General features: G+C 40.3%; 1 protein-coding gene across 2 annotated transcripts in view; it reads right to left on the bottom strand.

Moving 5' to 3' along the window:
* The window catches only part of CUBN (cubilin), a 189,659-nt gene that overhangs the window by 156,683 nt on the left and 7,547 nt on the right, over positions 1-25,429 (bottom strand). For both annotated transcript variants that reach the window (XM_039526922.1, XM_039526923.1), the window contains 9 exons: positions 22,298-22,454; positions 21,243-21,421; positions 20,421-20,583; positions 19,900-20,116; positions 18,802-18,932; positions 8,397-8,583; positions 3,878-4,038; positions 2,706-2,887; positions 1,875-2,031 (listed from right to left, as the gene is read on the bottom strand). In XM_039526922.1, coding sequence (XP_039382856.1) covers positions 1,875-2,031; positions 2,706-2,887; positions 3,878-4,038; positions 8,397-8,583; positions 18,802-18,932; positions 19,900-20,116; positions 20,421-20,583; positions 21,243-21,421; positions 22,298-22,454 — 1,534 coding nt within the window. The remainder of the gene's footprint in view (positions 1-1,874; positions 2,032-2,705; positions 2,888-3,877; positions 4,039-8,396; positions 8,584-18,801; positions 18,933-19,899; positions 20,117-20,420; positions 20,584-21,242; positions 21,422-22,297; positions 22,455-25,429) is intronic.

Genomic DNA, 25,429 nt, shown 5'->3' with positions numbered 1-25,429 from the left:
TACCCAGAAGGGTGGTGGAGTGGAAGCCTGATAGAAGTGGAGTAGAAAAAGGTTCAGGGAAATGGCAGCAAGATTTGAGATGGTGCAGACCTTGGCCACTGATTCAAGGGTCCCTGAGTTGGAACCCGGAGTAGAAGGTGGGACCAGACTCCCCTTCCAGTCACTGGGAAAGTGGCATAGCCTTGAATTGGAAGATAGCCAGGGACAATACCCAGTCAACCGGCCCAGAGAGACTTTGATATCCTGGAAGGAGAAAAAGCCACAAAGAGGGAGAACCCTGAGTCATGAAGGGGAAGCACTGTTACTACTGGAGTATGAGAAGGGCCACAGAATAAATGAGTGACTGAAGTGGGCATCAGACCACGCAGAATTCTTCCACAGATGCAGTCACAAGCGGACTCCCCAGCAGTGATTAGAGAATCCCATGACTGTCCTCTTTAAAAGGACGTAGCTACAAGGCTTTTTCTAATCAAGAGTCTTACTTTGTGGCATGTAAAGAATATGCTGCAAGACTGTGGGATTCCTTTAAGGGATGACTGAGCCAGTCAAAGTTAAAAAAAATGCACCACACAAATACAAACTGAACTTGAATATCCTTGGCTTTTCAAACGTTCTGATTAGAAACAGTGGGGTATAATCATTTACTGTAATTCAAACCCAGAGGAATTCCCAGCTACAGCCCTCTATTTAAACCTACAAGTCCTCTCAAGATGACATGTCATCTTCAGGATATTCAGAGATTAACTGTAATGCTGTTTATACTTAGTGACATATCAAAAGTTTACCTAATCCATATGGCACATAATGTATTGTGCAAGAAGAAAATTAAATATTGGGACAATATTCAAGATTATGGAGAAAATCCAGAATTCTGCATGATTTACAATTTAAAAGATAAGTACCAGCTATGAAAGTATTATATAGAGTATGGCACAAAATAGAAAAATATTTTAAATCCAAAAACCTAGATACCGTTCATATTCTCTTTCAGACTACTAACCTCTCCTTCCCCCCTTCCCAAGATTTAGTGACGACTTTGTTTAAAAATACATTGGTTCATTCTTTAATGCCAATAAAAATAAGTATAAAAGGAACTGATTTCTTTTTGTTGTGCGTATATTGTAACAAGCCGAGCACATTGATTTGTGGAAATGACATCTCCAATGTTGGTATTCTGCTCTCTGCAGAACTTCAACACTTTCAGGTACTTCCAGGAGAAGAATTCTTTTGCAAATAAATTAAAAAATGTGTCTTTTGCAACAAATGCTTTGAAAAAAGAAGCTCTCAGAAATGTTCCAGATGGGCTTTACTAAAACCTATGGACCAGCTTCCCCGTTACATTTGAAGGGGGCCAAAAGGACCTGGTTGTGGCTCCTTGATCTTCATCCACCTAGCCCCAGCAGAAATTACAGCAGCAAAGGGGCTAATTTATCTTCCACCGTTGGCAAAATGTCTGAACCCTACACCAATGGAAGATCAGGAATAGCAACACACTGTTCCACCGTGTCCCTCTCATCCACGCACCAGCCCTGGAATGGCCCTGACACAGACCCTCACACACATTCAGTCCTTAATGAAAGAGTAGAAGGGGCAGCAGACGTAGGTGGCAGCAGAGCCAACTCTACTTGCTTTCCATCAGGAGACATTCTCTTATGTTGGGATTCGTAACTAGCTATCTCTGTCCATTTTAAGTGCACTATGTGCTGTGGCCCTAGCAGACCAGAAAATCTAGCCAAATAATACAATACATGCACAATCTTTCCTGGAAGAGAATTCTGCTCACAAATGAGATCAGAGGATAAAATAAGAAGTTTGTAGAACCAATACTGGCATTCTAGCGACTTGCCGCTCTCACTCTTCTTGTTCATACTTACTCTGCTTGTACTCAGCAAGGAAACCTCTACCTTCAAGATGACCATCTGTCCTTAGTTTCACATATAAAGTATCCCTGGTGGAGTGAACTGACTCTGGTATCTGATTCCCACAAAATTTACCCAGCATCTTAGCACTGCTACTGTTGCCATCATATACCTTTGAATAAAGAGAGAGATAAAAATCTTGAGGGATGATGATAGTAGTGAAAATTATTAAACTTAACACATGTAACTGATCTCTCATATGTAAAGTAAAGGATAACGAAGCTATCACATTTTATGCGGAAAGCTATATATGGAAAAACAGTATAAAGGGACAAACTTTCTGAAGTGACATTTCAATTTGCTCTTAAATCTCTCTCTCTCACACATACACATACACACACACACACATACACACACACATCCTGTATCCTCCTCTGTCCCAAGATAAATCCTCTCCATAACTTTAGAGGTGGCATTCAGGATAGAATTTTCCTACTTTAGAACTGGTCACTTGGTATGAATCTCTCTGTCTCTGTACATAGGCACTCAGACTGTGCTCCCTCCCCCAGTGCAGGTGCTGAGAGCCACTGAACCAACTGTAAACCCTGGATATAATGGAAACCACTTCAAGTCAGGAGGCGCTGCAGCATGCCCAGCACCCCTAGTTCCAGCACCTATACCCCTATCTGAGGTAGGGTGATCAGATGTCCCGATTTTATAGGGACAGTCCTGATTTTTGGGTCTTTTTCTTATATAGGCTCCTATTACCCCCCACATCCTGTCCCGATTTTTCACACTTGCTGTCTGGTCACCCTAATCTGAGGAAGAGAGAGAGATTGTACATACAGCAAGGTAATCAGAGCTGCATTTTGGATGAAACTCCAAGTGGAACTGTTTAAACTGGATTTCAAATGGGCTGCCTCGGCTTGACTTCAACAACCAGTAGCATTCTGAATTGTGGTAGTAAGGCATGGGATAGTTGGGAGACATGAACATGCCAGATGAAGTTGTGAGGGTCCCACCACAGCCTGAAAAGAACAAAGAGAACCATAATTAACTGCATTAAACCTCACCAGTCTCTCTCCCATAAAGAGATTTTATGCTTAGTTCTCTTCTCTGCTACTGTAACTCTCCTTTACCCAATGAAATGCTTCACAGCAGGGGGCTACCTCACCGGATTATACAGACTTTAGAGCCCCTTGGGAAAATTCTAACCTCAGGCAAGAGACATGTCCTGCTGGAATTACACTTCAGCAAAAGTACAAATCATCTGCTAATGAATGTATTACATCCATTAGCATGAGACTTTCCATGGTTACTGATGCCATGGCAATGAGTTTATAGCTCTTTTTAAAGGGACTTTAGGTTTATCCTCATACTTTCCCTTCTTTCTTGCCATAATTATGTGACAGAAAATAGCAAATACACAATATTAACTGCACTTCGATAGCATGTTTCTCTGGGGATCTTAAAGCATTTTATGACTATTAGCTAATTAATCCTAGCAGCATTCCTTTGAGATAGCCATTACTATACAAATAGTGACCTGAAGACATGAAAGGGTAAATGATTCACCAAATGCCTCATAGTAAGTCAGGGACAGAGACAGCAACAGAACCCAGGAATCTTATCTCCTACTCTGCTGTTCTAATACTAAATCCTGCTCCGCTGCCTTCCCACGCTGTATCTCGGCTCCTCTTCTCTTAGCACCATTAATTTCCTAACAAGCACAGAAACAAAGGATACAGGGGAAGTTAAAATATAAACTAGAATATGGTGCTATCATAAATCACTTGGAGAAAAGCCCTTATTTACCCAAGAACAGGAAATATAGATCCCTGTTCGAAACTGCTTGCACTTGTGTTGCCACTAATCAGTTAAGTTTGGGGGAAAGTATTTAAAAGGGATTCAGGATGCAGTTAGGTGCAGGGGAGATGGAAAACTGCACAGAGAAAAAGGATAAAATATCTAGCAAGGAAACTGGTCAAATAGTTCCACCCTTGGCATTCTCATTTTACCTGTTGTGGTACCATCCCAGTAAGCTGAAAATCCAGTTCTTGTGCCATATACATCACTTACAAATTTTATCCATAGCCTGTTACTATGGGAGATGATTACAGGAGGCAGAGTTGAACCACAGTACTTTCCAAGGACTGGTGATGTTTCATAGCCTCCATCTCTAGAATGAAACAGAAGAAAAGTCTTGGGCCAAACAAGTAAAGAGTGAGAAGAGCAAATGAAATGTCTCCTGGGATTCCTTCAGCTTTGTCTTGAGCTGAAGGGTGCAAGACGTCTTAATCAACTACTCACAAACCACTTGCAAGCACTTTGGCCCAGCTTTTGAAGGTATTTAGATGTTGCTGCACTCAGCATCGCAAGGCCTAAATGGTTTAGGAACCTCTCTCTCATTTCAAAAGCCAAAATTCCATTGAGAGCTGATGAGATTTAGGTTCCTAAATCCCTTTTGGAAATGAGATTTAGGGCCCAAAATCTTAAGTTAAATTAAGTGGTGCAACACTGAGAGCAGCAATGCCTAAATACCTTCAAAAGTAGGGCATAAATCTCAACAGTTTCATTCCAGTACAGATTCAAAACATCTCAACATCCTAACAGAGCCAAAGAAGCATCTCTGGGATCTTCCAAGCTGCATGGGGAAGCAATGAGGGTAAAGCATCAGGGTCATCATGTCTGTCCTCTATAAAGCAACAAAAGCCTAAATTAGCCTGCCTATATCTCTGAACAGATGGGTTGAATCTTAGTTTTAGATGATTTGCTCTGGCCTCCAGAGATTATTCCACAGCTAACGTTTCTGACCCTGTGCTTAGCTGGTGCTGGCACCCCCTAATTTTGCAATCATGGTGAACGTGTAATGCTTTGTTGGACCTCCTGAACATGTTGGTCTTCAGGATAGTTATATTTCTGCGTGCGCACGCGCGCGCACACACACACACACACAGAGGATTTAAAAAAAACCCTGAGGTGCCATTTTAATATGTTGCCGCCAAAGTAGAGCCATATTTTAAAGAGAGAAATCCTGTTTCTACTTGTTTTTGTTAAAACATTTGGTTTAGCCTTGTTATGATAGAAGGTCTGTTCTCCCCTCTTACCCCACTGAGGAAGACTTAAACAACTATCTGATGTCTCAGGTTGTTGTGGTTTCTGAACTGTGAAAATGCCTCCTCTGACCCACATCCCTGTTGGCTCAATTTTAATATTTCCTCCTAACTACCAATTTACTGTAGTATTAAAGATTACATCAGCCCAGAAACTGGGCCAGATCCTCAGATGGAATAAAATTATATAGGTCCACTGAAGTCAAAATACTTGCAATAACACTCTGCATAACTCCATTCAAGTCAATGGAGCTATGCAGATTTACACCAGCTAAGGATCTGGACCACTCAAAAACTTCATTATCAATGTTTTCAATGTCTTCATGATGCCATCAGTGTACTGTCACTGAGGGAGAACAGTACAATTGATGTGCAGTGGATTACAATGCTCAGCAGAATCAAGGGTAACAGTGCACTCAGCTCTACTCTTCGGAGCAGTAACTATTTATAGTGCTTAAATATGTAAGTGCACACAATGCTTTACAAAACATGCAACTGTGCTACATAAGAACGGCCATAAGGGGTGAGACCAATTGTCTTACTAGTCCAGTATCCTGTCTCTGACAGAGGCCAGTGCCAGATGCTTCTGGCAGTTGGAGGTTTAGGGACACCAGAGCATGGGGTTGCGTCTCTGACCATCTTGGCTAATAGCCATTGATGGACCTATTCTCCATGAATTTATCTAATTCTTTATTGAATCCATTTAAACTTTTGGCCTTCACAACATTCCATGGCACTGACTTCCACATTTTGACTGTGTGTCGTGTGAAGAAACACTTCCTTTTGTTTGTTTTAAACCTGCTGCCTATTAATTCCATTGGGTGACTCCTTGTCCTTGTGTTATGTAAAGGGGTAAATAATGCTTCCCTATTCACTTTCTCCACACCATTCATGGTTTTATAGACCTCTATCATCTGTCCTGAGTCAACTCTTTTCTAAACGGAACAGTTCCTGTCTTTTTAATCTCTCCTCATATGGAAGCTGTACCATATCTGTAATCATTTTCATTGCCTTTCTTTACACCTTTAACAATTCTAATGTAACTTTTTTGAGATGGGGTGACCAGAACTGCACACAGTATTCAAGGTGTGGGTGTACCATGGATTTATACAGTGTCATTATGACATTTTCTATTTTATTATCTATTCCTTTCCTAATGCTTTTTGGACAGCCACTGCATATTGAGCAAATGTTTTCAGAGAACTATCCATGATGACACCAAGATCTCGTTCTTGAGTGGTAACAGCTGAATTAGAGCCCATCATTAACATGCATACATGGGATTAGCATGCATCCCTTTGCATTTATCAACACTGAATTTAATCTGCCGTTTTGTCACCCAGTTTAGTGAGATCCCTTTGTAACTCTTCACAGTCAACTTTGAAATTAACCAGCTTGTGTAATTTTGTATGTCTACAATTGTGCCACCTTATTGTTCACCCCCCGCCCCCAATCTTCCAGATCATTTATGAATATGTTGAACAGCACAGGTCTCAGTACAGATCCTTGTTGGACCCTGGTATTTACCTTTCTCCATTGTGAAAATGGACCCTTTGCTTCCTATATTTTAACCAATTACTGATTCATGAGAGGACCTTCCCTCTTATCCCATGACAGCTTTCTTTGCTTAAAAGCCTTTGGTGTGGGACCTTGTCAAAGGCTTTCTGAAAGTCAAAGTACATTATATCAGCTGAATCACTCTAGTCTACATGGTTGTTGATTTCCTCAAAGAATTCTAATAGATTTGTGAGGCATGATTTCCCTTTATAAAAGCCATGTTGACTCTTCCTCAACATATCGTGTTCATCTGTGTGTGATAATTCTGTTGTTTACTATAGTTTCAACCAATTTGTCTGGTACTAAAGTTAGGCTTACCGGGCTGTAATTGCCAGAATTGCCTCTGGAGTCTTTTTTAAAAAATAGGTGTTACATTAGCTACTTTCCAGTCATCTGGTACAGAGTCTGATTTAAATATAGGTTACATACCACAGTTAGTAGTTCTGCCATTTCCTGTCTGAGTTCCTGGTGACTTATTACTCTTTAATTTATCAATTTGTTCCAAAACCTCCTCTATCGACATCTCAATCTGGGACAGTTCTTCAGATCTGTCACCTAAAAGGAATGGCTTGGGTGTAGGGATCTCCCCCACATCCTCTGTAGTGAAGACTGATGCAAAGACATCATTTAGCTTCTCTGCAATAGCCTCGTTTTCCTTGTGTGCCCCTTTAGCACCTCGTCATCCAGTAGCCCCACAGATTGTTTGGTAGGCTTGCTGCTTCTGATCTACTTAAAAAATTACTGTTAGTTTTTGTGTCCTTAGCTAGTTCTTCTTCTAATTCTTTCTTGGCCTACCTTATTATACTTTTACACTTGACTTGCCAGAGTTTAAGCTGCTTTCTATTTTCCTCATTAGGATTTCACTTCCAATTTTTAAAAGACGCCTTTTTGACACTCTCCACCTCTTTTATTCTGCTGTTTAGCATAGCCGGCATTTTTTTGGTCCTCTTACTGTTTTTTTTATTATTATTATTTGTGGGTATATGTTAGTTTGTGCCTCTATTACAGTGTTTTAAAAATAGTTTGCAGGTATTTAACCTTTGTGACTGTCCCTTTTAATTTCTGTTTAGCTTCCTCATTTTTCTGTAGTCCCTCTTTTTGAAGTTAAATGCTACTGTGGTGGGTTTCTTTAGCATTTTCCCCCTACACAGATGTTAAATATAATTACATCATGGTCACTATTACCAAGCAGTTCAGCTATATCCAGCTCCTGGACCAGATCCTATGCTCCACGTAGGACAAAATCAAGAACAGCCTCTCTCTTTGTGGGTTCCAGGACTAGTTGCACCATAAAGCAGTCATTTGTGGTGTGAAGAAATTTTACCTCTGCATCCTGTCCTGAGGTGACATATACCCAATATGAGGATAGTTGAAATGAAGCCACTCTAACCTCCCTGTGCATTTTACAGTCACTATCACCGTTCTGGTCAGGTGGTCAGTAGTAGATTCCTACTGCTATATCTTATTGTTCAAGCATGGAATTTCTATCCATAGAGATTCAATGATTCACTTTGATTCATTTAAGATTTTTACTTTATCTGACGCTATGCTTTCTTTCACTTATAGTGCCTCTCCCCAACCTGTACAAAAAGAGATGGTCCTTCTGCTGAGGAATTGACAAGCCCCACAAGAATCCATTCACTTACCCTGACAGCTGGAATTTATCCAGGACCATCACAGGTAGGAAACATAAGAATGGAATAGGAAGGAGGGAGCAACAAGGTTTTATTTCTAGTTCATTATCAAACCCTTTCTTGCCAGTTCCAGGTACATTTCAGGCTACAGTTTCTTGTTCAGCCTAAATTGATTCTACTTCCTTCCCTTGGTTGCGATCAGTAATGAGGATAATAGAACTAAATGGGCTTGCCTGATTTCCACATAATCCGTTGAACAAAACTTATTCCCTTCCAAGGTGAAGTTGGTGAAGTGCAGCACAATCTGTTTGTTGGTTTCCACTCTGATCCTGAATATGCACTCTGTCTTGACAGGGTAGTTTCTGGGGTAGTTTGGAGATGTCAGCACACCAGTGGCATCAGTGTATTGATGGGAGCATACTTTTAAAAGAAAGAAGCAGAGCACACAGTGACTTGAAGATACATCAACCACAAAACTCCATTCCAAAGATGTCTGTTGGTTATGAAACAGTTTAAAGCACATATTTAATTAAAAATAAATATCTATTTCTGACAGACAGGAGACCAAACATCCTGATCTACTCTATATTGTAACTTATCTTGGAAAAATCTTATTGATGGAGCTCCCAATTTAAAGTAACCCATCAAACCAAAAACAGAATCCAGGATGTGTAAGGGATTTATTGTACTTGATTTGACACGTTGATTGTTTAAGTAAAACTTTCTTTAATCAATGTGCATACAAAGGCAGAGGTGGTGGTGGTATGTGTGTTGTGGTGGAGGGTTAAGTATTTCTAGTTGCTAAACGGGCTTTGATCTAACACTGGTAGACAGTAAAAAAGGACACTGTAATGGCTACCTTGATGATCTACAGTCAGCACAATGTGCTGCCTTTGAGTCCTGAATGTCTGAGCAACAGAGGCTTAGAAAGCTACTGTGCATTCACTCCCTGAGTGAAGAGAACATCTCACATTGCTCTCAGGTGGCCTCCATTGGACTAAATTAGGAGCAATGTTGATTTTCCTTTCTAACATACTTTTTCTGTTTACCTAAGTCATGAAGGGGCACCTGACTGGTCACATTCTAACTGCAGGAAAGCATAAAATCCATGATTGCCAGGACCCAGCTGTTCTCTCCAAGGTACAGTTCTAGAATGAGTTACATCCATCCCTCCTGGACCAAAAAGAGGGCAACCATGACACTGAGCCTTGGCATGAGGTGGAAAATGGGATGGAGAAATGAGGGGATTTGAGAGAACCTCTGCAAAAAGAGAGAGCAAAGGCTCTACAAAAGTTCAAACTCTTGCTGTAGGACAGAATATAAGAGTAATGGCATGCATGATAGATTTCATGGAATGTTTCATATGTAGTCATCATGGTTACATGTACAACGTACAGCCTAAGCAGAGAGTAGAATGCAATGACTAACTTTAACCATTTCACCAGGCCTTAACAGACCTCTGAAACCTAGTTTGTAACAAACTACTGCTACAGTTTAATGCCCTATACTTTACATAGTAGTGTAAGAACTGATGCAAGCCACAGGCCCTTCATATCTGGAATAGCAGGACCACCATTCTGCTCTTATGAATTTAATAATTATAACATTTAACTTCTTAAAACCTTTTGAAATGTGCATATTTAACTTTCTGAAATATTACTTATGTCAAAAGAGAGCAAAAAACCTATGACCAATCTGAGGGATAAAAAGTGAAAAATTCCCTCTGTGTGTTAATTATCTAGAAAGATTAACTATGCCAAATGTGATCTAACTAATACTTTCTAAACGACAGTACAATACTGAACTCTTGCTTCAATCCAATACTGTGCTAGCCCTCTTTACTCTTCTTGCTGCTATGATTTACTCTGCCAACCTCTCATCAAATGAAAGGCTAACTTATGTGATCAGAAATATGACATGCACATCTTTTTACATGGCTCACATTCAGTACAAATGGCTACTTTAAGAGAAGTACTATGAACACTTTGTTCTACTCAATAGGTGAGATGGCCAATGCTGCCTTGATGGCATTACTGTACACATGCCATTTCTTTCATTTCACTTATGTGTCATTTAGAAAAACTGTCACTTCCATAAACATGCTGAAATGCATGCATGTAATTTTAAGGTCAAGTTTGGTCACCTTCAATGAAATCTCTGGTACTAGATCAGTCCAATGTGCAATACCCTCACAAGTGTTACCAACTTTCATTATTTTATCATGAATCTCATGATATTTGGCATTTTTCTTCAAGCCTCTGATCTTAAAGTCAGCTGATTTTATAAAGTACGTTTCTAGCCCTCATGGTTGTAGACAGAAGCTCAAAAATGTGAATCAAGTGCATCCTAAAGGCTCAAAACCCAAAAGGCAAAAAAAAACCCAAACCTCAAAATGTTTAGGCCAGTGTCATGATTATTTGGGCCTGGCTCATGATTTCTGAGTGCTTGGGACTGGCAACATTGCAATTGTACCTTCATTCAAGGGCTGAGACCATGAATGCCAGGTTCTAGTCTGGAGAGTATTAAAATGGTTATGTTATGATGTAATTTGTAGTGTGAATATTAACCAGCCCTTTTAAGAGCAACCACTGCAGTCCTTCCAGGGAGATGTTCCTGTTTCCCTGCATCACTAATGTTTGCTTCCCTGAAAGGAATCCATTTTCAAACCTGGGTGGTGATCCACACTGGAAGTTATTTTTTGGTCCACATTTTTCACCAGAACTCAAAGATTGAAGGAGAAACATGACAAATCTTACAGTAACTGTCTCACCTATGTCAGTCCTCCAGCTACAACTACATAGAGCCAAGAACACATTTAGGATACACTGCTATAAAGATAATAAAAAGAGCAAATGTGCCAAATGGCCTCACTTACTTACATGAGCATCAGCCAACACAACTACTATTGTTCACATTATTCTGGTTTCAGCTGAAGAATGGGTACTCATCTTTTGCAATCACCTCATAACACATCAAAAAGTCAGATTTTTTTGAAATGTGCTAGCTTCCGTTTGCAATACTAATGAAAAAGTATTAGGTAAGCAAGCAAGAAAGAGGAACTCTGGACTCTTTGCCAAGTTTCGGAATGCCTGATGTCATGATGAAATTAATAAAAGACTGGGAAAATATGTATTCCCGTTCATTTTAAATATACTACTCAAGTTCACTAAAGAAAGAAGAAAAGGGTATTTGTCCAGAACGATCACACATCTTTCTTTGCGAGTGTGAGAGGTTTTCGAAACCCATTGAATCTGGTTCTGATTTCAGTACAACGTTAACGTTTTCTCTGCTAGAAAAGGCTGTAAACCACTGCAACCTAGTACAACATTGGCAATATGAATACTAATAAAAAAGTTAGGTTTCATGTTTCTTTCTCATGCAGCCATGCACAGCTCAGAAAATTATGTTACTGTCTGTTCCAATAAAGGGATATTCATTGGTTGCCATTATGCTTATTAATCCAAAGCAAAACTCAGAGTATTAAATCATTGGTAAAATTGTGATTTTTCTTTTAGTTTGATCTTACGCTGCCAAAAAAAGAACACAGATTCCCTAACACTTAGCTCCTTGTGTCACGTTAGGCATATTTACAAAGAAGAAAAATAAGCCACCTCTCTACATGAAGTGTATTCCTCTCCACAGGCAGTAGATAAAGCACATCTGCGCCCAAGAGCCTGCTGCTGGCAGGCATTAACTGACTTAATTTTTACCAACCACAGCTGAGGGATGAGAAGGAGAACAAAGGTCCTTTGTAGAGTGTTTCAACCCCGTTATTCAGAAACACTAGCCACAGCAATTTAAACTGAATCTCCATCTCTCCTTGACTTCTCCATGTATATCTGTCATATACAACATTCAATTCCCATCTTTGCCCGCTCAGCAGGGGAAAAGGTCTATCCCTCTCATCCCCCAATTGGAATTACTGATAAAGTCCATTGAAATGTTATCTTAGAGTTGAATTTACACTATGCTATCAACTAGAAAGTTAGACCTACAGGTCTACATTTTCTCTTTGGTTATACTTGTGCAGCCTTTCTGAAGCCCATGGGGTTTCACGAGTCTAGCTGAAAGCAATATTTGACCCAAAAAGTATAGAAAAGAAAAGAAGTGGTGCTGAGATTGTTCATGATCATACTCTATAAATACCTTCCAGGTAAAAGGGAAAATTTAAGGAAAGGAATTATTCCCAATCTCAGATAATAGTAGGAAAAGAAGCAATACAATGAAACTAAGGAAGGAAATGTTAATGCTAGAGATGAGGGTGCTGACAGGAGTCTGAAGCCATATTTTCTTTTCATACAGATTCATTTCGGTTTGAATAGCTCACATTTGATGGCAGATAACAAGGTCGGCAGATACAAATTAATCTGACGAAAAGTAATGCCCCGCCCTTGCTAGCCTCAGGCTGGATTGTCAGTAAGCGAATGGTTTTCATAAAACACGTGTACCAGCACCACAGTTCAACCAAAGTTAGACTGTCCAGCTACCAATATTATACTGTCCAGCTACCACCTCCTTTAACTCTGGCCTCTCTAATCACTCAGTGCCTTCTTCTCTTAGTCCTACAGAAACTGAGAAATCTCAAACGATTTTGAGTGACTCAGAGTCCCTCCCATCATTCCCCAGATGGGAGGAATGTGGAATATGTATGTCAAATATGGAATTTGGAACAAAATTTCCATCCAGAAAGCAACTGGCACAAAAACATGATAAAAGCTCTTGCTAAGAGCGACTAGCTAAAGCTCCACCTAAGAGAGACTGAAATGTAACCTTCTTTGACTAAAAACAGAACAAGTATTTGTGAATAAACAAAGGATAATTAAATACATATACAGGGCCCAATCCTGTTCCCAGTAATGGCTACGGCTGGATCCCAAGGTGCCAAGCCCTCTGTCCCCAGTAAGGAGTGAACCCTTTTGAGTTTGGCCATGATTTCATTTGGGATCAAGACCAGGCTCACTGCATGTTGTCTAAATGTGGTTTAGCCAGCAGAGATGGAAAAAGAGGCTGATATTCAGATTCTATCTGTCTGTCTATCTATGCTGATATTTATATAGCCTTCACCACATTCAGAGGTCCTTTTCATTTGGGCCCTAGACTCTAAACTTCTATCCAAATATCAGCTTGTTTCCTATGAGACCATTTCTCTGACAGTCAAATAGATGACTCGAGTAATATAGTAGAGGGAAAGCCCAGGATCTATTGCTAGGGCAAGACAGTTCCAATGAACAAGGCACATGTTCAACAGCTGACTATTACTCAAGTGGTATTTGGCTCGCCAAATAGCACTCATGTTCCTACTATCTGGTATGCTTTTCCCACTAGCTCACAAACTTTCCAGATAGCGTCCCATGCCCCAGGCTACATATTTCAGTCTTCTGATTGCTTTTTTGACCAGAACTATAACTTATACTGATGGTATCAAGGTTCCGCCTGCTGTTATTCTAGGGCCGTGTTATCAGAACTAATAATAAATATATCACAAATAATACATGCCAACAAAAACACTCTTCCCTACGCTATAAAGATGCAAAAAGGAAGTTTTATTTTACATGAAAGTGCCTTTTCTCTCATATTTGTTCCCTTTTATATGATAACATTGTTAATCTTTTCAATAGCTCAGTCTCTCTAGAATAATTTAAGGCCACTACTCTTCTAGTCTTCCCATTGAAACATCTAATATAAACCAGAACTACTTTGGCCTGTTCTGATAATGATTACAATGCAGCTGGCTCAAAAATTGTAGCTGAAAAAGTATGGGAGATATTTGTTGCACAAGAAACATGATTAGAACCACATTTTCTTAGCAGGAAAAAAATGTGTTAGACTTCAAAAAATCCACAGCACTAGTATATATCCTCTTCTTTTCTCAGATATAAGTACATACTGCCCATGCATAATTGGATAGGTATGAAATGAATATCAATCTTAAAGATAGAAGACTTAACATTTGATATAATTTGATGGGAGTGGGTAATTGCATCTGTTAGCTAAGTCCCCCTAATTCAGCATGTGTATGTGTGTGTTTCTTTTACACCAAGGCAGCTTCAGAGTTCTTTGTTCTAAGATTAAAAATGAACATCAGCAGCTCAGCATTCATGAGCAAATTTACAGTAATATTTTGTGTGTGCAAAGAACAAAAAAGTATCTTTATAAGGAAACAGATTTTAGTTTCAGTTTTCTAAGGGGTTATTATTAACAGACAGCCAATGTTAGGAGGTTTAGAGAATTGGTTTGGTTCAGATAAACAGCCAAAAGTTTTGATAGTGATCTGATGCTTGTCCATACTTATCCAAACTGTAGTAGTTGAGCTGAAAAAACAAATTGTTCTGGAAATTATATTTCCAAGTTTAGGTCAGATTAAACAGGGAGCATTAGCTCTTTTGTGATAGTTCTGCATGAAGCCCCAGCTTAAGCCAAGACATGTACATAGTGTAATATAAACTGTGGGGGACATGGGGGAGAAGAAGTAGCGATACATGTTCAGACCTCCAAAGTGGTTCAGGTATGGTTTCAATTTTTGGTGACGATTTTAGTTAGTTCTTATTTCATCCAACCGTGGTCACCTATCTCTAGTCGTTATAAATATTAAATAGAAAAGGGCTCCCTAGAATGCTGCAACTTCCCTTAGAACTGCCCATCTCCCTCTGAATTAGCTCGCTTTTGTTGGTCAAACTAAGCCCTTGCTACTACAGCACCAGCAGATGAATATTGGTGCAGACTCAAATGATAGGAATTTGCCGCATGCTGCAGCACTCACTGAATCCTGGATGCCCTCTGGGGAAGGAAGAATTCCTGCCCTTTGCAAAAGGACATTTTAAATCTGCCTTTTTGTTTGTAAAAGCTTTTTTGAAACTTGTAGGGGGCTATCATTTATCATCTGGTAGTTCAAACTGTAAGAGTCCATTCCTATTCTCCTCTATCAACTTCGGTTTAAGTTTTCATTAGATGAGAACTTCTCAAACTTCATTGCACTGCGACCCTCTTCTTACAATAAAAATTATTACACGACTCCAGGAGGGGGGACCGAAGCCTGAGCTCACCCAAGCCCCACTGACCCAGGTGGGGTGCAAAGCTGAAGCCCAACGGCTTCAGCCCCAGGCGGGGGGGCCTGTAACCTGAGTCCCAATACGCAGGGCTGAAATCCTCAGGCTTCGGCCTTGGGTGGTGGGGCTCAGCCTTCAGCATCAGCCCTGGGCCCCAGCAAGTTCAAGCCAGCCCTGGCGACCCCATTAAAATGGGGTCATGGCCCACTTTGGGGTCATGATCACAGTTTGAGAACTGCTGCATTAGATTATTCTGATTTATATGTAGCCAAATTTTCGTAAGAGGACAAATAATTGTCTCTCGATTTTGGGGCACCCACTATGAGACACCTAGGGTTTAATTTTCAGAGGTGCTGTGGACCCACAATCAGAGATGGCAGTTCCTCAGTCTGAAAATCAGGACCTAAGAATCTCTAGTTGAGAACTCCAAACCAAGACATACCAAATGTTTATGAACACTTCTGAAAATGTTGATTTCATTAAGCATTGTCAGTTTGCTTGGCACTGTTTAAACGTAAAAGATGAGATGGTCCCTGCCCCCATGGGTTTATAATCTAAATCAGACATGAAAAGTCAGTTCAGACAAAGCACCAGATGAGAGTCCAATCCCAAAGCAAGTGTGGGTTTTATAGATGTTAAAGGGAAGAAGTGACAAGTTTGGTAGGCTTTGTGATGGGGAAAAAGATAGAGGAGTCGAATATGAGACTGTGGCTGTGACTCTGGGTGATCGTGTTACTGTTGTTAATAGTGACACATATGGCAGAGTTTGGGCTGAAAGAGAAGAAATCCAGTTTCCTTCTTGTTGAATTTAAGATGGTGGAGGGACATGGAGGTGAAGATGGCAAGCAGATAGTTGTAGATGTGAAACTGGACCGAAGGGCCAAGGTAATTAGGAGATGATACAGAAGCCATGAGCTCACCAGTAAGTTTGCCCAGGGATAGAACATAGAAGATGTGAATAGAGCTGAGAACAGAAACTGTCTGAGCAGGAGCAGCTGCTGAAAGAGCAGTCGGAAAGGGATGAGAAAAACTACGAGAGTACAGAGTCATGATAAGTAGCTGTCCTGTTCAGAAAATGTTCATGTTATTGTAAAAGGCCATCAGTTAAATGCAACAGTCTGTGATACGGAGTGGAGGAGAAAGTGTCATATTAACCTCCAATAGAGTCACTTACACAAAAGCAAGGTTGGACCCTGCAAACATATGCCAATAGACTGTTTTATTTTAACATGCTCATGCTGATAGTCCAGCAGCTGTAGCAGCAGCCTAACAAAATGGAGGGAGAGTTTACAATAACAACGTATTGTTTCAAAATAAGAGGAAAGGTTTCATGATTTCTGGGTTAGTAAAAACCCAGAAAGTTTTCATACTCTAAGGTTTTTCTTAGAGAGAGAAAAGCTGTATAAATCTGTTCCTACATTAGTTTCAGACTGATAGTAGGTTCCTAGCTGGGATGTTTCCCATTAAATCTTAATTGCTAATGATTTTTCCTCTCTCCATGCCAGATAACTAATGTATGAATGAAGGCAGCTGAGAAAACTGATCATTTGGAAGTAGACGCTAACTGGTGGTAAAGCAAAAGCAATGGCAGGAAGCAAAATCTCTACCAGACCCCCACACACATTCCCAAGAGATGAAGTAACAGTCAGAATGCCTGAGCTGTGGCTGGGAGAGTGGATATTTTGCTCAGAATCTAAAACAAAGGAGAATGGGCAGCTATTTATTTATTTATTTATTTAAAATCAAGACACAGTTCTTAAACACGCTAACAGCTGTTCTGCTGAGGAACAGTAAACGAGCAGTTACAGGCATTCTTCTACTATGGGATCTACATTTATGTCAAATACAGCAGCACATATAGCTACAGGGATGACTGCTACAGACTTTTGATATTTATCTCATTAAAAATACAGCACACATACAACAAACCCCAACTGAAAACCATCTAGCTGTGCACACAGATGACCCATGCGGATACATGTTCTAATTACTATTCCCCTCATTCTTCCACCCTTGCCTCTTCCCACTGTTCGCTACATGCACTCTTGGGTCTTTTCTGTTGCCCGTGAGCTCTACAGGGCCCTACTCTGTGTTGCATAGAACTTAGCACAATGGAGCCCCCAACCCTGACTGGGGCCTCCAAACTCAGCTGTAACAGAAATAATGGGATTATGCACATGAATCTGCTCTACTGAAAGTGAGTAAAGGTGTCAGAATCGGGTCTTTAATGAGGCTTCTGCTTATACCAAACTAATTACTGAAAACAAACACGGAACTAAACCTTGGCAAGAAGAGTTATTGCACTTTTCCTTTTTTAATGCTCTTTGATTAAAATATTTCACTCAAACTAAAACTTTGCACACGGGGGGACAGCTATAGACACAGTCAGACCATTTCCTTCCTTGCATAAGGGGACCACATGTGGTCGCACAGTACAGTCTGTATCTCACACATTGTCTGGGATCTGCTTCTCCACTGGCTGTAACTGCCCCTGCCCGTTTGGAGATCTCGAAGCAGCTGAATCTCACTACTTCCCGCTACTCTTGTGCCAGCCGCTCCAAACCAACCCAGCCAAAAGCAGTGCTTTTTGCCAGGGTCTTGCTTCAGTGCCAGCAGTAAGAAGGTTGGTTAGCAAGCAAGATCCCCACCTAAATGTGGAGGAACATTTAAAGAACATTGAATGACTGATTTCAGGATCCTACACTCCCACACTTAGTAATAGACAGGCTAGGCGGTGTATCACCAGTGCACACTGAGTCAGCAAGGATATTTAATATCTAAAACAGAACTGCATTTCCATGGGGCAGGGATTAGCGGTGATAGGATTAATAACAAGTGTAGCGTTAGCATATAGCATTTCACCTTGAGATTGCTGGTTCAAATACAGCTCAGATCAGTGATAACAAAGTTGCTACCTTCTGAATACTTGTAGGTGACCTCTGATATGGGCATGGTGGTTTTAGCACTGTCCAAAGGGTCAGGCAGACGTACACATCACAGAAACCCTGCACACTAACCAGGGCTTTTGGTATTGCACAAAGGTTGGGAGCCGTCGAGGAATGAAGGGCTTGGAGATTGACTTTGCTCCCTAGAAGGTGACTACTCTGGAACAGACTTCTCTGGCAGAGCAATGAGAGGAGGCTTGAACTTTCACTGCCATGCTGCATCTGTCCTACTTCATTCTCCAGGATGTCACTCCAGCACCTGGTACCTTTATACCTGTGATAAGCACTCCTTTTCCTCTTAGGTTTGCTTGGGACAAAAAAAAAACCCCGCACAGTCAGTTGAATGTCAATGAGACTTCTGCTCCTATGTCACTTCAGAAAATAATATTCCTAACTACCCTATGCAGTCCTGCCATGTCAGTGATTACAGAAACCATTGGTGTTGCCTAGAGACATTGCTTTCTGCCTGGCTCATCCTCCCCAGCTAGAATAAAGGCCAGTGAACCAAGCTGTAAATAAAGATGGGTGGAGGAGGCAGCAGGGATTCTGGTAATTAAAAAAACGAAATGTGTCTTGTTTTTGTAATGTGAGTTTACAATTAAGGCTTGACAGGAATAATCTGCATAATGCACACACTCCTGTATTACCTGTGGAAGCATTCATTGAGCTATAATTAGCTGAGAACCCCTCAGAGGCAACGTTGTGATTTGTCACAAAGTACAGCATCATTATGTTGCCACTGCTGGTGAGTGATGGTGGAATTGATCTTCCACAATACCTATAAAAAGTCAAAAGAGATACCATGTATTGAGTACCTATATCAATATTCTATTGTATCTAGATTAATAGAAAAGTATTCAATGTTCCCCAGAAGCCTGTAGCTGGGTCATTTTCTGTTGACTTTAGAGGGAGATAGATTGGTCCCCATCTGATTAATCTTCCAAAAAGACTAGCTAATATGATTAAATAATCTCCATTATAATCCCATATTCACTTGCTCCTTATTTTCCAACTACTGGAAGGACGACATTTTTCATCTTTTGGCCTCAGCCCAAATTTGTATTTGAAATTTTGACCCAAACCAGTTTAGTTGTTCTTGAGTTATGGGAGTATAAAAATATGTTACCTTTTGTAAGAAAATAAAAATCTGCAGTGCAATCATTTTATTCACTGATATAAACACACACGAGGAGGCATTGTAAATTGATCAATAAATAATATAAAACTATAAAGTCTAAGATTTAGCCCATGTTATAGCCTAACTTTTTGTTTATTCGGGTACCCAATTTTCACCTATTCTGCTTCTGCTACTTGGTATAAAAAATTATTTCCTTCCCTGCATCCCAAAGGAAGAAATAATATTAAGAGTGGATTTAAACCTGTTGCCATGACCTTAAAAAACATACATGAAATTCTATTGCTAGGCAATGGCAGATGTGAAAATCTGCACATGAGATTGCCATCCCTTACAGAAAAGTTAATTTCTCACTCAATAGTTCACATCCCTTGGCTCAATAAAAGACTTAGGAAAAACACTACCCCTCCTAAACCTTGCCTTTACTATGTTAAATGGAATGATTGTTGCTGTTGGCCTGAATAATACAAATCTTTAGCTGCTTTCAGTAAAATGAACCTATGTTGAACACCTTGATACCAAAGGAACAGATCCACTGAGGAGCACAAAGAAGACAGTGACAGCAGCTGTGTAGGTAGGTAGATTAAATAGATCAGATAGGCATATTCACCTTCCAAGCCTTGTCATAGTACCATTGTCATATACTTCAAGATAGTCTTTGGTGCAATTGTAATCAAACTCCAAGTTAAATGATGTGAACGTCAGGCGGATAAGGTGCCCAGGCTGCACTGAGATAGTCCATGCACATTTAACACCATGTGGGTAGATGATTGGATGACCAGGACTTGTAATGGTTCCTTCTGGCCCAGTGAGAGACTCCCCACATGCTAGAAAGATTTAAAACAACAATGTGTTAACTAAAATAATGTTTTCAGAAGATGACACTTACAAAATCAGTTAATCGTTTCTGAAAATTAAAAACATGATTCTTTTTCTTTCATCATCTCTTTCAGAATTTTTGAAAGGATTCTACATTGTTTCTTTCAAAAATGAGGTCTCCTGCTTTGTTGTCATACAACTTGACATCCCACTGATTACAATACATGGTTTTCCTTTGCTCATCAATTTGAATTGATATATACAAGGACATAGAGGACCAATAGCCACAGGGTGAAAGACCTCAACTCTTACCTCTATCTAATGGCCGGTATTCAGCCATGAACCCAAGATTTGTAGCAGAAGAGACTCTGAATTTGACATAGAGATAATTCCGTGTGGACTGCACTGCTGAAGGTATATCTGTGCCACAGTATTTCGCCAAAAGAGGAGAATCTGTGCTGCTGCCATCTCTGACCTGAAAGACAATGTATTCAAAACATTCCATGAAAACTTGTTTTTATTACTGCTAAGTAGTTATAAAATGTAGATGAATTGACTCAACGCACACAAACAGTACAAAATAGTCTTGGAAACAAGTAGGAAGAGCTAAAAGATTAAAAGCCACCATGGAGAAGGCAGTGGCTCATCCACCTCATTAAACTATTCAGCAGGTCAGATCCGATCCAACATTAATATACATTTGTGTCACCAGCACAGTGGCCTTAAAGCTGCTGTGAAGGTGCAGCTGAAAATTCTTCTGGCATAAAGGAATCAGATGGAGTAAAGCTGGCATTCCAGCTGCCTGGAGCTCTTCACCACTAGGTAGCACATGGGATACAAAGAGTGGAGAATCAGGCCTTATCTATCCAGATATAGTTATGCATCAATGATAGCACTTATTATAGAAAATATAGATGGAGAAAGGTCATGTTATCAAAGGAACATTCAAAAGAAGAAGGTTGGCTCACCTAGTGAGTCAGGAAAATATTTCATTTGTCCAATGAAATTGGTGTTTATGTACCTAACTACCTATTCACCCACATGTTTGCTTATTGACAGACATAGGTACATGACGGAGGCGTGCATATGATATTTGTTTGTAATTCACAATAAGTATGTACGAATATGCTTTACCTCCACATAATCTGAGTCACAGGTAGTGATATTTCGAATGCCAAAATCGATAAAATTAAGAATCACTGCATTGTCTTCTGGCTGGAAGATGATCCACTCACAGGTCTTCTGATGAGGGAAAGCCCTGGGATAGTATGGGGAACGAATAACACCCTCTCCAGACAATACACCCCCACAGGCTGCAATGAAAAATTAAGTGTTAGCAGCTGGAACGAAGGTTTACAAGGAATGTACATTGGGCTGTAGATTAAATGTCATTTTGGGGGGAGGAAGAAAATAACCATTGAAAACACACATTTCCATCTACTGTGGATATTTCAGATAGGTTTAAGAGGGGGCTGTTTGTTTAAAAAGTCGCTATTATGTGACTAAACCTAAACCTGCATAACTGGATGTGGAACAGCAGTGAAATCATGCCCATGAAAACGCCAAGTGAAAATACACATTTGTCTCCTTCCCCAGATTTGACTGTATTTGGTTTCACAGACTTGTGCAGAAGGGATGAGGGAAGGGGATGGCACACAACAGGAGAGGAGTGGTCCATGTCTCATCCGTTGGCGGTGAGTCTGGAAAAAGGAGTGTTGAAAGTGGACAAATTTACAGGGCAGAAGTTAGTTATTCATTATCTGCCGTATTTGGTGCTTGTGCTAGTGATGAGTGGTCTACTGTTGCAGAGAAAAATTGAGGCTATACAGCATGTATTTTAAGTTATGTTAAGGGTGCCCACTTTTAAGCATTTCTATCAATAAATCAATAAATGTATTGATAGATGTCTCAACTTTTCATTTCCTTGCTTTTAAAGTTTTGTCTTAGGAATATTATGGGCAGATCAATCTTAACTGATATATGGCATAGTGTTTTTGTGTAAAAGATGCAGATCAAGTGAAGAACAGGGGGGTCGAGATCTCAGAATAGTATGATACCATATGTAAAAAATGTGCAGCAAAACCTAAGTACAATGTGGGGAGTTAAGATGGAAATTAAGTCATATACAAATGCTATAAGGTCCCCAATCTAGAGGTCAGGTCAGTTTTCAAGCCACCAGTTTCTCTTACCAACTTCATAAATTGCTCTGAAGCTAGCCCTTTGCACAGAAACATCTGACTTAAATTTGATCCACAGGCTGTTGCTAGAGGAAGTGATTGGAGAATGAAATGTGCTATTGCAGAATTTGTTGATGATAGAAGACATTTCGGAGTCACCATCTCGAACCTAATCAGCAAAAATAAAATAAAATAACTAATAAAACTGTAACTCAATACTTTTATGCATCCATAAAACCAGCATCAATTTTAAACCCCTAAATAGCACGTCATTTGTTTTGTCATTAAGCTTCAGTAATAAAAAAGTGCTGCCAAGTGTTGTTACAATAATGTAAACAAAAGGGAAGCTCTCACAGCCATATGATCATGTAAGGTCTCCCAATATAAGGAGTGCCAGGTCAGTATTTGCTTAGGAGACTTCCAAGGCAAACGAAAATACTGTTGATCCAATAGATGGGAGGCTTGTCTGTGAACCAAAGCCTCAACCTGAGGCTAAGCTGTATGCTGCCCAAAAAGCCATCTCTGGAGAGGTAAAAGCAATGTCCTGACTGTTAATGGTTATTAAATATTTACATGGCATGAAATTCCTGCCTAAAAATAGAGGGGTTTTTTTACATTTTTTAATTTTCTTCTAATTGTCTCCCCTATTTAAAATTACAAATACATTCCCTGCTCTGTACATGGAGTTTCTACTGACTTCAGTGGGAGTTTTCCACAAGGATTGCCATAAGACCACCCAGGCAGACGCATAACTAATGAGGGGTGCAGTCCTACGTTCCAGTGTCAGTAATAACGGTTACACTGGTGCCATCTCATTATTTTATCTGAAAAGTTCCAGGTGTTAGAATTAAAGAGATGGTACACCAGGGTGCACCAGGGAATCACTGTCTGCTTTTAACCCTTGCATTGCCACTAGGCTTGAATCTCATTAATCAACTCACTAATCAAGGGAGATATTTACTCCACTGATTGCCTCATGAATTGGCAGCAGATTTGAAGACAAAGATTCTGGTGAAAACAAAAGACCATTTTCTCAGCAGCACCAGTTCTGTACCTGGAGCAGCTAGGGCTGCTCTAAGTTGCACTTAGTTGCAACAGCTAAGAAGCAACCACTGGGGGTGAGAAGGTCTGGAGAAGGGATTATGTTCCTTTAAATTGTTTGATATGGAAAAATGTTAAGTGAAATTGTACGAGGAGGAATGTGTGGGATCAAGACCAAAAATAATATATGCTGCTTGGTGCACAGAGATTGGACTCCTGGATGGAAGCTCAACCCAGACTGCTCGTTTGGAATTTTGGGAAAATTTGAAGGGTTGTCCATTGTCTACTGAGGAAAGAGGGAGCAGGATCACAGAGGGAGTTGGAGAGCTAGACTGTGATCAGGAAGGGAAGTGCTGTTGGGCTGTTATAAGATGAGGCTGTCCCTAGTGGAGTAAGAAGTAGACGGGTTACTGAAAGCAATTGTTTGGTTTATGTCATGTTTAATCTGGCTAAATAAAAGTGTAGTGGATTTTCAAACCCAGAAGTTGTAGGCATAGTCAGTTGGTGGGTTTGAAGAGCTCTACAGAGCCCTCTAATAGTTAAGAAAAGCAGCCAAGATCACCCAGTATTTACAGGCAAGTGTCCTGGGAGGAAGATTGGAGGGGTAAAAGGGCTGTAGAGACAATAGTGTTGAACAGGTCATGATACCAGGACACAGCAGTACTCCAACCATCCTCAGTTTCCCCCCTTCACGTCCATACACCATGGCCTGGGATGGGAGGAGAATGGCGGATGGCACAGAGCCCTATGCTGGCTCTACATATGGCAAGGTGAAAGCAGATGGCTGCACTGCTGCTGAGCTTTGGTGATCTCCAGCTGTCTGTGTGGCTTTCTGCTCCTTGGCAGTCATTGTGACCTTCCAGAGAGTTCAGTGTAAGCCAGTGGAGTTATTCTGGATTTACACTGGTGACACTCAGATTAGAATTTAGGCCAGAATGTTTAGAAGGTGAGTTGAGAACATTTTCAGAACCATAATTCAGGTAAATTGATACTTCTCCATTACTGGTTTTTCCCAACAGTGCTGAAAGCACTGATTGGTATTTAAAGACAGATGAGAATTCAGTCAAGCAGCAACAAAGATAACAGGGCACCATAGCCAATTGATTTGATCTCACAAGGAGCTGGCATTTCTAACAAGTTATCTCTGACTTTGCTGTGCTACAACACATTCTTCCTTAACTGAGAAACATATTGTGTCTAGTTTCTCTCTAAAATACTGAAGTTCCAGGGATTCAGGCTCCTGCTTCCTTAATCAGAGACTAAACATCCCCCCTAGCAGAAAGGATGAGCTGTGTCTGTGTCTATAGCAATTGCACAGATTTCCTGTTATCATCAGAGCACATGAGCCTCTGGGTCTTTTCAAAGCGAGAAAACAGTTGTCAAAAAACTGATTTTAAAGTAATAATTTAAAAGTCCAAAGCCAGCTCCCTAGTTTAACCTTTACTACAGATGCCTATGAGAGAATATTTTAGAGCCCACAAAACTATTTTGGGGGATGGGTTTGAGGGGGGGCAGAACTTGACAAAACCACACAGCTTTGATCACACTGGTTATTCCAGGGTCATAAAACTCCATCCCTGTTACTCTGATCTGGATTGAATGGATCTGAGTGGGGGCGTGGGAGGAGATGGGGTGAAAAGGATAGAAAAAGTATGATAAAGCTAAACTGCCTGAGATTGATCAGCAAACAACAAGGTAAATGCCTTGATAAATCAACACAATCTGATTGTGCCCAACAAAAATTGTTTTGTTTCTCTGTCTTCTGTGAGTTTAGCTGCTGTTCTGCCAGCAATTAGACAAGAGAAGTAGCAGGCCAGACAAACAAAAGCTGTCTGTTTTCATTACGCAGATTTCCCTCTAATTTTAGAAATTAATTATACTTCATTCCAACCAAAGCCTCTGAATTAAAGCAGAAGAAAGGGAACAACGTTAATAAGCAATCTTTTATGGCTAACACTGTAGAAATAGATCCACTATACTGAGCTCACTGGAACCTGTTCCCCGTTTGCTCAAAAGTATATCAAGCAAGAGATGAGCCCACTGAATTCTAAGCAGTGCCGTCTTGGCCTTGGTATTATTTATGCTTATCTTGTATTTGGTACA

Source organism: Mauremys reevesii, linkage group 2 (genome assembly GCF_016161935.1).
Source record: "Mauremys reevesii isolate NIE-2019 linkage group 2, ASM1616193v1, whole genome shotgun sequence".
In the NCBI taxonomy this organism is placed as follows: domain Eukaryota; kingdom Metazoa; phylum Chordata; order Testudines; family Geoemydidae; genus Mauremys; species Mauremys reevesii.
Note: the sequence above shows the minus strand (reverse complement) of the source record. Positions and strands in the feature narration are given on the sequence as shown.